This window comes from Lissotriton helveticus, chromosome 2_1 (genome assembly GCF_964261635.1).
Source record: "Lissotriton helveticus chromosome 2_1, aLisHel1.1, whole genome shotgun sequence".
In the NCBI taxonomy this organism is placed as follows: Eukaryota; Metazoa; Chordata; class Amphibia; order Caudata; family Salamandridae; genus Lissotriton; species Lissotriton helveticus.
The window spans coordinates 344,962,539-344,976,574 of NC_136059.1; the positions used below are offsets into that span (position 1 = coordinate 344,962,539).

A 14,036-nucleotide genomic window follows, 5' to 3' on the forward strand; every position below is an offset into this window, starting at 1 on the left:
GGGAGATCAGAGGGAGAGTGGACGACCTTGGGAAGACGATCGATGCTCGCACGGAAGATCAGGAGCAACTTTGGCAACGATTGGCCCTCTTAGAGGAGCAAAATATTGAACTTCAAATTAAGCAGGACTTAAAAAATTGGAGCCGCCGTAACAATTTGTGCCTGAGGGGTATCCTGGTGGGGGCAGAGGGCTCTGACATCATGACTTTTGCTGTGGAACTGCTCCACGAAATCAGAGGGGATGAAAATGCCTCTCCGACCTGCGCTTGATCATGCTCACCGCATGAGTGGGCCTCCTGGGCGCTCCGGCCAGGTCCCCAACATATTGGCCAGGGTCCACTTTTCACGGAGAGGGAGGCCATCTTAAAGGCAGTACGTTCCAAGTCGGAGTTAACCTATGAGGGCTACCCCATACAGCTCTTCCGGGACCTTGCTCCTACCACACTCCATCACCGCTGGGCTTTTAAACCCATCACCGACAAACTTCGAGAGTTGGGCATTCAGTACCAGTGGGGCCATCCCTTTGCACTCATCTTTCAATAGGAATCTAAATGACGGCCACTCAACAACTTCGCCTTCCAGCCCTTCATGACTGCCTCCTTCGGGCTGATAGCCTGCGAAACTGCAATGGGCTAGAGTGCTTAGACCGCGGCGGCTGCCTAAACTAGGGGAGCACTCCTCTTCTCAAGCCAAACAAGACATTATTCAACATCTTTGCTCTCTGGGCGGTGGGTGGTCCCCCTCCCATTCCCAGCCTATGGAGAACTGAACATACAGCCACGTTTTAGAGGGTCATTGCTTTTTTTCACTTTTGTCCTCTGCAGTCCCTCGCGGAGATGGGGTTGGATTCTCATGCTCGTTGCTTATTCATTCTTCGCCCTGAACATAAAGTGGCAGTGGTGCTGGTGTGCAACTCCTGACAACGGTGCTGGTTTTCTGTGACTCGACCCCCCTCCTATTCCTAAGAGAGTGACATCTCTGGGATGGCTTGTGCCACTGAGCCTAGCCTACTCCTCGATTGGAATAGGTATTGTTGGTCATGTTGACCGTTGTTCACTTTAGATATTTTGCTCTCCTTCTCTCTTTCCTTCTTTTCTTTTCTCCTTCCCCTTTTCTTCCTGTCTGGAGGGAGGGAGATTCTTGCTACTGGGAGTGCGACATTTCTCATTTGCGGGCTATTAATTGGTGTATTTTCTTCCCTTTATATCATGCCGGGTATCGAGATTCATTTTAGTAGTGTTTGTTTTTTATGGAGGTCTGGCAGGGGAGGACGGGGGGCTTTACACATTTTCTTCTCACCACATGCGATGGTGATTGTATGCAGTCAGTTCTTACCATGACTTTTGTTCCCTGTTTGAAACTCCTTTCCCTTAATGTAAAAAGCCTTAACTCCCCTAACAAGCGGCCTCAAATTTGGCATTATGTACTTCAACAGAACCCACGCGTTTTCTTCTTACAGGAGACTCATCTGCTAAAGGAGGACACTTACCGTATGGCTCACCCTAAATATCCCCTCCAACACTGGGAATCTGCACCTACCAAAACAGCTGGGGTGGCTATCATCTGCAGGGCGGGCATCCAACAAGGGGCTTCCAGTGTGATCAATGTCAAAGATGGTACATCTCTCAAACTGGAGGTCCAGATCGGGGTACAGACATTCATACTTTGCAATATTTATGCTCCCAATCAAGCACAGGATCTCTTCATTAGGGAACTCCTGCGGGAACAGATAATACCTGCCGATCACAAACTTATCCTGGGGGATGACTTCAATCTAGTATGGGATGCGAAACTAGAACATAGTGATGGTTCATTCCATGGGGCAGCTTATTGATCTAGGGTTATTAGATATATGGCGTTACCAATCTCCTGCCACGCGAGACTACTCTTATTATTCCCATGTCCATCGTTCTTACTCTTGCATTGACTATCTAGTCATTCCACACTCCCTGCCACGAAATGTCCTCTCGGTGTCTATGTCCGATATTGCTATTTCTGACCATGCCCATCTGAAGCATCTGTTACATGATTGCTCGCTTCACTCACGCCACCCTCCTTGTTGAAGACTGCCTCCCCAGGTCCTTCCGGACCCGGTGGACGTCTTTGAGATTCGCAATGCTATTCTGGCTTATTTCTCGTCCAATGATCTACCTGAAACTCCTTTCCCCGTGGTTTGGGATGCCTTTTAGGCCACGATTCAGGGTCACATAACCTCTATTGCGATAGTTCTGACTTGGGAGGCTAGCTTATTTGAAGACAATCTGTCCCGTGACATAAAAGTGCTGGAAAAACTAGACCAGGAACGCCCTCTAGCTCTCAACAAGCGACGCCTGGCCATGCTTCGAGGCCAGCTATGGGCTCATTGGATTGGACTAACAAGGCAGAGCACGTCCTCTTGGCATTGAAGCAAAGATATTATGAAGGGGGGTAGAAGGTGGGATCAGTCCTTGCTCATCGTCTTAGGAAACAAGCTGCAAAGGCCCATATTGCCAAAATAAAGTTGGATGATGCACATGGGCTACCCCTGAACCCACCAAATTAAAAGCCTTCCACGACTAATACTCTTCTCTTTATGCACAGGATCCACCTAACTTGGATAGTATTCAGGACGGACTAGGGGAATGCAGCTGGTTTCCGATCAGTTTGCACCATGCGCAACTTATGCTGGATGAACTTACTAGGGCGCTGAAGGACCTACCCCTTAGTAAATCTCCGGGTATGGATGGTCTCCTGGTATCCTTCAATCTCACCTTTCTTCTGCAGCTACAAGAGTATCTTCTTTGCCTTTTTAATTCCTTTTCAGATACTAGAGGTTCCTCCACCTATATGGCGCTTGCCGAGATCGCATTGCTCCCTAAACCTGGGAAGAATCCCACACTGTACTCTTCTTTTCACCCCATTGCGCTTTTAAACACGGATCTCAAACTCTATACTGAAATTCTGGATAAACGTCTTGATCCGCATCTACCTGGGCTTATCGAGCCGGATCAGGTTGGCTTTATTCGTCACCGGCAGAGCGCGGACAACATGCAGCGCATCTCTCACTTAGTCTGGAAGGCGTACCATTGGAACATACCTGCGTGTTTACTGTCACTAAATGCTGAGAAAGCATTTGACCGGTGGATTGGGCCTTTTTACGAGCCGTCCTGCACAAAATAGGGTTAGGCCCCAAGATGATTTCCAGGATCATGGCGCCTTACCTATCGCCTCAAGCCCAGGTCCGGGTTAATGGCCAACTTACGGGTCCTATCCATGTATACAAGGGCACCCGGCAGGGGTGCCCTTTATACCCCGTGTTATTTGCGCTTGTCGTGGAGCCTCTTGCTGTCATGATCTGCCAGTCCCCTGATATTACTGGCATTGTTCTTGGTGGTGTGGACCATAAAATACCTCTGTTTGCGGATGATCTCCTACTCACACTGACCCGGCCACGATCCTCCCTACCCTACATACGTTACTTCAGTATTTCGAACTTGCCTCGAGCCTTAAAATCAACCATGCAAAATCGTGGGCCTTGAATCTTACAATCCCTGTATCTGAGATCCCCGTGCTCCAGTCTCTTGTCCCATACCAATGGGCCGCACACTCCATTCGGTACCTAGGTCCTCAATCTGACTCCTAACCTTAACATGTGGTCACAAGCCAATCGGCAAGAATGTAAAAAGGCCGTCTTGAAGGATCTACAGATGTGGAAATCTCTCCTACTTTGCTGGCTGGGCTGTCTGAACGCCGTTAAAATGTTGGTGCTCCCAAAAATATTATATTTATTCCAGACTTTGCCCACACCTTTTCCGCAACACCAAATCCAGAACCTTCAGCGCAAGCTTACTAACTTCATATGGGGAGGGCAGCGGCCACGCTTTTCTAATAAAATAATTATGCAGGTTCCATATGGATAGGGCGGTAGCCTGCAGACCCATATGGGATCTTGCCTGGCTTTCAAGGGAGGCTCGGCCGCGTAGCACCTATATGGCCATACCAACAAGGACTGTGCTGGATATTTGGGACAAGCTTGTGCTATCCAGGGGCCTCACCTCTTCGCATCTCCTTACACTCCTATTGCTCGTAATTCACACTTTCCACCTGCCCCGCACCCACATTCTTTCATGGCCTGGTCAGACGGAGGTTGCCCGACGCTCTGGGACCTTTTCAAGGGAGACACCTTTAAATCCTTCGACCAATGCAAGCAGGATTTTCAGCTCTCCGAGGGGGCTAGACTACAGTGTCTCCAACTTTGGCATTGGGTGCAGGCGTTATCTTCCACTCAGGGAGCCACTCGTCTTTTTACTCCCTTTGAACAGCTTGTGAGTTCCTTTGACAAATCAAGTGGTCTGATATATCGCACATATCAAGTTCTTCAACACGACCCCATCCTACTCCTCATACTTATCAGTCACGATGGCAGTCTGATGCTTCTGACGATATCACACCTAAACAATGGGGACATCTATGGCGCGACATCCCGAGGATTTTTAGCAGCATCTCTCAGAGGGAATCTGCATATAAGGTCATGACACGATGGTACTACACTCCCCACAAATTACACAGAATGTTCCCCAACTCCTCCCCTGTTTGCTGGTGCTGCACGGGTGCTACTGGAGATTTCCTCCACATTTGGTGGTCCTGCCCGCTTTTTACTGCTTACTGGAAGGAGGTCCTTAGTCACATCAAACAAGTGATTGGCTATCCATTGCCCGAACTCCCGACCACAGTCCTCTTAGGCTTCAAACCTGCGAACCTACTTGCCATGATGCACAGGGACTAGCACTTAAGTTTACACATGCTTGGTGTAGCCAAACAAACCATAGCATTATATTGGAAGAAAGCTGAAACACCTCCAGTGACTGTCTGGTGCAGTCGGTTGTGGCATACTATGTCAATGGAGTTACTCACGGCGCAATTACAATTTCGTGCTACCAAATTTACCAAAATCTGGCAACCATTGAGAGAATATTTTATTCAAACTTGATCATGCTCATCTTCAGCCTCGGAGGCCTCGGGCTTTACACCTCTTTGAGGACAATGTACTTCCCTCTGATGCAGACATACTCTGGGGGCCCACTAGAGATGCTGACTAAACACTCCACTGCATGGGGTTGTTCCTGTAAGTTGCCATGATCCTACCAGGGTCCTCTTTCCCTATGTCCACTTCCACTCACAGGGACTTGTTTCCTGGCTGTGGGATACCTCGTTTACCGCATCTACACATCACGCAGCTTCTTCCTCCTGTTGGTGCCCACCATCACAAATCTCCTCCTCATAAGCTGGATACCCGTTTCCCCTCCCAGAGTAATGCCCTTAATCAATGATAGCTTCGTGACGCACCATTGCTTTGCTTTTTGCATTCTCACTTGCTGGTCTTTTGGATTGGTTAATGCTGCTCTCCTCCCCTCCCTCTTCTTTTCCTCTGGTCCTCGCTCTCTCTTCTTTTCCCTTTTCCTCCTTTCTCTTTCCTCTGGTTTTCCTGATTGTTGTTTTGTTTTTGATTTGTATTCTCAATAAACAGATTTAAAACAAAATAGTCAGTCCATTTTCACTGTGTGGACGACATCATCCTGCACTTCAAGAGGAGGGTCATAGATTCCCCTGCAGGTGAATACAGTGAGTGACTGCACCCACCAGCACAGGGTGCCTGGGGAGTCCATGGATCTCCCTTCACCCCCTCCACAGGACTGCACTCAGGGATTGCACTTACTATGTGCCTCCTCTTTGTGATGCACAGTCAGTGTGCCTCCTGAAGTCCTATTTGCCTCCGCGCCCATAACACAGCATCGTGCAGAGAGAAAGTGATTCCCTCATCAGCTAGGGGCCATGGCCCCATGCAACTGAAGAAATGTCCTCTTAATAAAGCTCCAACATTTTAAATGTGCATCGCAATGTGTTACTAAATCATCCTGAGCCCCTTCTGTAATAACACAGTACCCCATGGGCACAAAAAAGGATGCCCGTGCCTGTGCGCTACCATGTCACTGCACGTGATATGACCCTATAGGGGCTAAATCTTCTCTACAAAGAAACCCTCATGCTGGCATGCCTAGATTGATCATAAACAATCTCGGCCAATCTTTCTTTAATTCTACACTCAACATTAGGTTTCAACTACTGACGACCCTCAGTCCATGTTCTTCTTAGAGAGGAATTGCAAAACCGGACATCTATCTTTTGCTTGCTAGGTTTTTTCAGCTAGTTACCCATGTCATAAGTCACATACTGGATGCTTTTCTCAACAGGGAAATCCTACATCCACCAACTCATAATTAGCAGTTGCTTGGTCAAGCCATAGTATCTCTGCTCCCCTTTTGATTTTGCAGTAACTGCTCGTGGATGTTAATGTTAATATAACTTATTAAGCACAACGAATACCCGGAGGTGTCTTGGCGCTAATGGTGGAGCCATACATGAGCAAATATTTCAACAGAAACCAGCAAAAGCTGTTTTAAATGAGTCTCCCATTCCCATTCTAACTCATAAAGCCATGGGCCTAGATGTATCAAGATTCCATTTTGCGAATCTTAAATAGCGATTTTTAGCGAATCGCTATTTAGAATTCGCAAAATGGAATGTACCGGTATGTAAAAAATCGCTTTTATTTAGCGATTCCTTTTTATTCCTTATTTGCGAATTTGCATTTTGCGAATTCGCAATTAAGGAATAATTTCCAATGCATTCCTATGGACCCGGAGGCCCATAGGAATGATTGTGAAGGAATTCTCAAATTGCGAATTCGCAATTTGCTAATCGCAATTTGAGAATTATTTCAAGGGTGCAGGGGTGTCTCAAAGACACCCTGCTGCACCCCTGAAATGTACATGTGTGTGCATATGGCGCACATACATGCCCTAAGGGCATGTGTGTGCGTCACATGCCACCCTAAAAAATGTCAATTTGTGCATTTTCAAATGAATTCGTAAATTAACATCAACTACAATTTGGTGTTAATTTGCGAATTCTTAAACATAATTCGCAATGTAAAAATGCTACATACATTGCATTTAAGGAATCGCAAAAATAGCGATTCCTTAAATGCTATAGCAAAATAAGGAATCGCAAATATTTGCGATTACTTATTTTGCTAATTTCTCATACATCCCAAAAGATGCAAAATGTCCGTTTACGATTCGTAATCTGCGAATTTCGGCCTTAACGAATCGCAAAAGGCTTGATACATCTAGGCCATGGTCTTTAAGATTCCAAAAACCTTTTTTTTTTTGCCAATGCTGTTGAAATCCTTTACCCTGAAGAAAATGATCATGCCCCTTACAACAGTCAATCAGCCAAATGGTTTGTGATCGAACAGTGCCTAAGGAAAGCATGCGATACACATTTATAAAGAGTAGGGCTGAAATACATTTCTGGCAAGGCCAAAATCCACTGAAGGCCAGCAGCACGTACATCACATCCTATGTACGATATAGCATTCATATGCAAAGTATAGCCATATACGCTAAATACTAAAATGCATCCGCAAATGCCTGCCTTGAAACAGCCTCATATCATATGCCTCTTGGGTAGCCTCGGATTCAGTTATAGCATGGGAAAGCACAGCTTAAGATGTGTAAACAAAACAGAGTCTAAAATACCCATGTAGAGCCGTAAATGCTCAATGCCACCTTTATATGCTCACAAATAACCATCATATGCCCAGGTTTAGCCTCAAATGTCCAGACAGAGTCTCATATGCCCAGACAGCTATTCGCTCAAATACCAAGCTACAGTCTGAACCTCCCAGGTAGAGCCTCAAATAACAAACCACAAGCTCAAAAAACACATTACAACCTCAAATGCCCAAGCATTGCCTACAAAGCACACGCAGTCAAGTGCTGACTCCTATTCTTAGTATAACTTTATATGTGCAAGTGCAGTATCATATTTCTAGACACCTCCTATGACCAAGTTCAGTAAAGCGTATCGTTCGCAGGTATAGCCTTTGACTGCCCATAATTAATGCAAAATAGCAGGGAGAAGCTTATAGGCAGGTTTACCCTGATAGGTATACCCTGATGTCTGTATATAGCCTTCCATGTGCAGGTATTTCCTCAAATACCCACTGCACTAGCAGGCCCCGTTCCAGGTCCCAATGAATAGATTGGGAGCAGTAGCGTGTAGGGAGGCAGTCAGGAAGCTTGTAGGAGAAGGCAGTGAGGGAGGGCAACAGTTTGGTGCCAGCCAGAGGAGAGAGCAGTGTAGTTTCTCAACTCAGTATCACACTACCCTCCTCCCCTGGTGAAAAGGCATGTGAGGCCCACTTTGTAGGGTGGGCCCAGTCTGCTTATAGCATGCATTGAAACCGCACTGACCTGTTGAAATACAAGAAGGATTTCAAATACACCTAAAGAGACATGCTAGGGAACTTGCTGAACTGTGTTGCATGAAAGGAAGAGAGAAGAAACGTGCCATGTTTATTAAGAAATGAGGCACGTCCTCTCTCTCCTTGCGCAGGCGTACTTGTGTCAGCCTTGCACCAATGCAAGCACCCTTGTTGTGGTCATGATTGTGTTTGGGCAGGAAACCCAGGTTTACTGACCATAATAAATCTGGGCTTGCATCAAAACACACAGGTAGATGCACATGTACGCCCATGCTCCACCAGTGTAACGCCTCCCCAACACAAGGTAAAGCAAAACAGTGTGATGTGCTGCCGTATGTTACTTTTGGGGGGAAATGTGATGCAAAGCCACAGAAATCAAGATTTCTATAGCTTTGTAAATCTCAACCAACATTTTGCATCATGGCTGCACCAAAACAGTGGTGCAACCCAGGCGTGGACCGTTTCGGTAAGAGCGGTGGGGCAGGAGGAGGGGAGTCAGCAGACGACAACGAGGTAAACTTAAATGTAATAAAATTAGAAACACATGGGGGCAGATTTATATTAACTGGCGCATCCCCAGGGATGCGCCAGTTAATGTGCGCCACAGTGCGCCACAGCTCCGCCACCCATGGTGCAAGGCAGGGAAGCTGCGTGACGCATCTTTCGGCGTACGGGCGGCGCATTGCTGGAGTCATGTCGCAAGTGCGACATGACTCCTGCAATGCACAGGGGCCACCCCTACAATGCATGGAGCGTCACCCTTACGCCTGCTTCAAGCAGGCATAAGGAATTGCCGTAGAAAGTGACTGAGTGAAATCTCATAGATTTCACTCAGCCACTATTAGGAGGCGTTCCTGCGCAGGAACGCCTCCTTATGGCGCAGGGCTTTCCAACGTGACGCATCTCCTAGATGCGTCACGTTGTAAATAGGGCGCATTGTTTACGCCGCCGTTGCATCAAATTAAGTGACGCAATTGCGGCGCACAGAGGCGCAAGGGCCTCATAAATCTGCCCCTTACTTTGCACTTGCCTTATCGCCGAGCGCAAAGTAAGTGGTTTTGATTTTTTTTGTTTTTTTATTTAAGTTTACCTCTTTGTTGTCTTTCGACTCCCCTCCACCCAGTCCGTCCGCTCACTGCTCTTACCTGCAAGGGCCACACCTGGTGCAACTGCAATACAAAATGTTAGTAAATATGGGGCCAGGTGAGGGCAGATCTATTATGTCAGTCCTTAACCTTAGGTTTTCACTCACCTAAACAAATCAGATAATTTACAGTGTTTTGCTCCTTGACCTATTTATCTGTCCTGTCTACCATGAGCACATTTATGCACATCAGCATTATACCTAGTTTGTATAGCTTTCTTAATAGACCTTCGCTATTACAAAACATGTCAATAGTATCACCATTTCACTTTGCACAAGAAAATAAGGGCCTAATGTATCAAAGGATTTTACCTATTCTGTGTCTATATGTTATACGGGGTTTTGTAGCGCACTCAAATACTCAAGAGTGTTCTGGCGCGTGCGCAGACAGTGAGAAAGTGGGCAGAATAAAAAGAAAGTTACTTAATCATTTTGAAGAAGAAAGTTTTTAATGTTTTTTTAAAGAGCTTGAAATCCTGAGTGTGCTGAAGCTCCACAGGTAGGGCGTTCCAGGCAGCCGCTGCTTTCACAGACATAGACTGGCCACCTAAACGCACCCTTCGAAACGGTGGGAAGACAAGCCGATGCTGAGTGGCAGAACAAAGGGGGCGGTTCGGCGTATACAAAGCAAAGCGTTCTCCTCAGATACGCTGGTCCTTGACCATGAATGGCCCTATGAGATAAAATGAGGGCCTTAAATAGCACCCGCTGGGCCACTGGTAGGCAGTGCAGATCACGCCGATGCTGCCGGACACTAGATTTCCGCAAGATGTTAAATAGGAGTCTAGCCACGGCATTCTGTATGATCTGGAGTCGCTTAACCAGATAAGCCGGGATGCTAATGAACAAAGCATTGGCATAATCAAGGCGGGAGAGGATGAGAGCACGCGCTACCATTTCTTTGGCCTCCCTCGGAAGCAAGAGAAAAAATCTTCGGAGAGCCTTGAGGGTACCAAAGCATACTCCACTAAGTTTTTTAATGTGTTCTTCAAACCTTAGGTTTTCCCCAAACCAAACGCCCACGTTTTTTGCCTGATCTCCCACAGAGTTGGGGTGAGGCACATTGGGAGGCCACAACGACTTTCTAAAGGTGGCAGGGAACTGACCATAGAGGAGGACTTACAATTTTTCCTCATTGCACTTAAGTTGGGCAAGTGCGAGCCAGCGGAAAACCGATGAAAGGCAGGTCTCAGTAGTCTTGGTATCCAGATCCGAGCCCTACTAGGTAAATAACAGTTGGGTGTCATCGGCGTAGGCTATAATGTTTGCACCCAGTTCCTCAGTTAAAAAAATTAAAGGGGCTCTGTAGATGTTAAACAGCAGAGGGCTTAAAGTTGACCCCTGAGGCACTCCAGTAGAGAGTTCTCTGACAGAGGACGAATGAGGGGCACCCAGACCTGCTGAGTCCGGTTGTCCAAGAACGATGTTAACCATTCCAGAGCAGGGCCAGTGATACCGATGGATGACAGCCGGGCAAGAAGAAGTTGATGGGGCACCGTATCGAAGGCGGCAGAGAGGTCCAACAAAATCAGAGCCGCCCTGCTGCCTCCATCTAGGCACTCCCTGACAGCCTCAGACATTTCAACCAGTGCCGCCTCAGTGCTGTATGAAGCACGGAACCCAGATTGAGCATGGTGCAAAGCATTTGATGTTTCCACAAAGGCCTCCAGCTGGCGAAATACCACCTTCTCACAAACTTTTGTCAACACTGGCAAGAGAGAAATGGGATGATAGATGGAACCGATGGATCGAGCCCTGATTTTTTGAGAAGGGGTAGCAATTTGGCCTGCTTCCAACACGTAGGAATATTAGCCGCCTGAAGGGAGAGATTAATGATCTTGGTTACCTCTAAGCTAACCACTTCTGCTACCCCACCCAAAACTCGAGCCGGGCAAGGATCAGTGGGTGAGCCAGACTTCAATGATTTCAAAACAGCTAGAATATCAGGCTCAGCTGCCGATAAAAAATGCCTGAACTGGTTGGCTGGGGGACTAAGGGTCAGCGGGAATGCCGGCGAAGCACTCTTCTGATCAGAAATAGCAGCACCCAGGCTGTCCTGAATCCCAGCTATTTTGTCAATAAAAAAGGAAGACAAGTCCTCACACCACTGACCTGAGGGAGGTAGCATCATTTGCTCTACACAGGGGGAGAGGAAGCTCTTAACAATGGCAAACATCTCCTTGCTGTTGTTATTGGCCTTAGTGAACCTCCCAACAAAGTAATTACTTTTAGCTATCTTGATGGCAGAATAGTATTCCCTCGGGCAGCACGAAGTGCTGCCTTGGCGGAGGGACAATATTCCCGCCGCCAGCTGCACTCCAATTTTTTACAGCCCTGTTTCAATTCTTTCAGAGCGTTTGAAAACCAGGGCTTTGAGGGAGGCGAGCGCTGTTTGACACTAGCAGCTGGTTTTGACAGAGGAGCTAACCCAATGGCCAATCCAGGAGTTAAAGCTATGCACTGCCCCTATCAGATCAGATCCCAATATTGGACGGCCCTGAAGTAAAGCATCAGAGAGCACTGGGAGACTAATCTTCTGGGGGCGAATGCCAGAAGAAAAGGCTTCCCTAAATACCAGGAAAACCTAATCAGATGGTGATCGGACCAAATAACATGCTCTGGATCAGTTAAAAATAAATCGAAGTTGGAACAGACTAGATCCAGTAGGTGACCCCCTGAGTGTGATGGCATCTTAACTCACTGGGTTAGCTGAGCTAAGTTTAGAGGGTCCAGCAGGGTTCTAGAATCAAGGGCTTCGTAGGCATCAAGGTGGACATGAAAGTCCCCCAGGAGTAAAAACTTTGGAAAGCGCAGGGCAGGGCTATGGAGAAAAGCGTTGACACGCAAGAGCCTACAATTCATAATTTTTAGACAAAACTTGATGAGTATCTGTTGCCACATAAATATGTTGTCCACATAAATCTATTTCTCACATAGTTATTTGCTTGTGCCAACTTTGGGGTTGTATTCATTAAATACAATTAGTGTTCATTATATTATAGCACTAACATAAACATGATTGGCAACACTGTGGTGTTAAATACGTAGTCCGGCATATTGTAATATGTATGTTTTATGTATTGCTCCCTAGGACAACTTGAAGATATTGAACCAGAACCCCCTGAGTATGAATGTTTTTTTGCCTCAACAGGAGACAAGTGGAACAAGTTAACTTGTTTCTTGAAGGAATCAATTCATAAATATTCCAACATAACATTCAGTGTATGGTAAGAATTCAAAACTTTTGCTGACCTAATATTATACAAAATATATGCCAATAAAACACATTAGTTTACATGTTATATAATATATATGCCCTTTGACAGTCACTGACCTTGATTTATACAGTCATGTTATCAACTCAAGGTCGAGCCATTTTGCCGGTCAGACGTGTTAGGCTATGATGCTCTGTTTGGTGATGAATTAGAATGTAATGGTGTGCTGTAGTAATAGAAGCTAAGATGTGTTTTGGAGCTGTGGAATAAGAACTGCCTTAATGGAAGAGGTGATAATGTCAAGTCATCCTTTGTCCCTACTGTCACTGCTACTGCACAAGTATTGATAGGAAGGGGAGGGGGTGTGTGATTCAGGAGTCTCCCTCCATGTAACCACCACTAGGTAGGTTTCTACCATCTTGGGGAATCAGTGCACTGATGCAGCATGCCTTTAGCCACCCTCCAGCTATACACCTCTCCCCATGTTGGCGCCACTTGCAGCTGCCTGCATTTGGCCCATTCCCTTCCAGGCTGGGGGTCTGGTGGGCATCCATCTAGTTTCTCCTTCCTGAAATCAAGGAAGAGTAAGTATTCTGTGATGGGGCAGGAAGAACTAACATGTTTGAGCATATTTAAACTTGGAGCAGATCACTCCTCTTTAGTGTATGTTTTAGCTACAAAATGTCCTGTTTCATCTTTAACTGTCTTTGATCTAAGTTGCAGGAGTAAAATGTTCACAGCTGAATACTAGCACACTCTGTGTTGCCATTCTCTGCATATCTGACCTGTTGTCTGGAATGCAGACGGTGAATGATGTTGGAGTGTGGTGAGGAGTGGACGCTAGGTAGTAGGAACTGTTAGAGGGGGAGGAAGCAAGATGGCAGATTGAAGACGCCACAGTGAGATCGCTCCGACAAGGACTCCCTGAACTCCTGATGAAATACTGATTTTTTTTCTTGCCTATACGCCGGGAGGAAGAGAGAGCCTGTTATTACTTAAACTTTGGGCTTCAAGTTGAGGCTGATTGAGGTACTGAACAAAGTTTGGTAAAGACAGCTTCTCGGAGGCAGTGGCAATAGGACTGATAGACGGAGGGAGACGGAAGACCGAAACTGTGAAAGTATTGAGGCAGAGTGATGCCGCGCTGATAAAGGCGCTGATAAACGACCCATTGAATACCGGGTCGGAGCCGGAGGGGTTATCTACAGTGGAACACTGCTAAAAACGCTAAAAGGACTTATCAACAAGAGGGAATACATACTGAGCGGAGACGGAGGCTTCCCGGTGATTCTGAATAGCGGTTGGAGCCCTGGGCCCGCGAAGTGCTCGGAACTCGATTCACAGAGTCTGGCTGATGGAAGAGAATGGAG

At 46.6% G+C, this 14,036-nt stretch overlaps 1 protein-coding gene across 1 annotated transcript in view; it reads left to right on the forward strand.

Annotated features, from left to right (window-relative positions):
- IL7R (interleukin 7 receptor) overlaps positions 1-14,036 on the forward strand; it is a 705,075-nt gene that overhangs the window by 120,671 nt on the left and 570,368 nt on the right. The window contains exon 2 of the mRNA XM_078674941.1: positions 12,543-12,678. Within this exon, the coding sequence (XP_078531067.1) occupies positions 12,543-12,678 (136 nt within the window). The remainder of the gene's footprint in view (positions 1-12,542; positions 12,679-14,036) is intronic.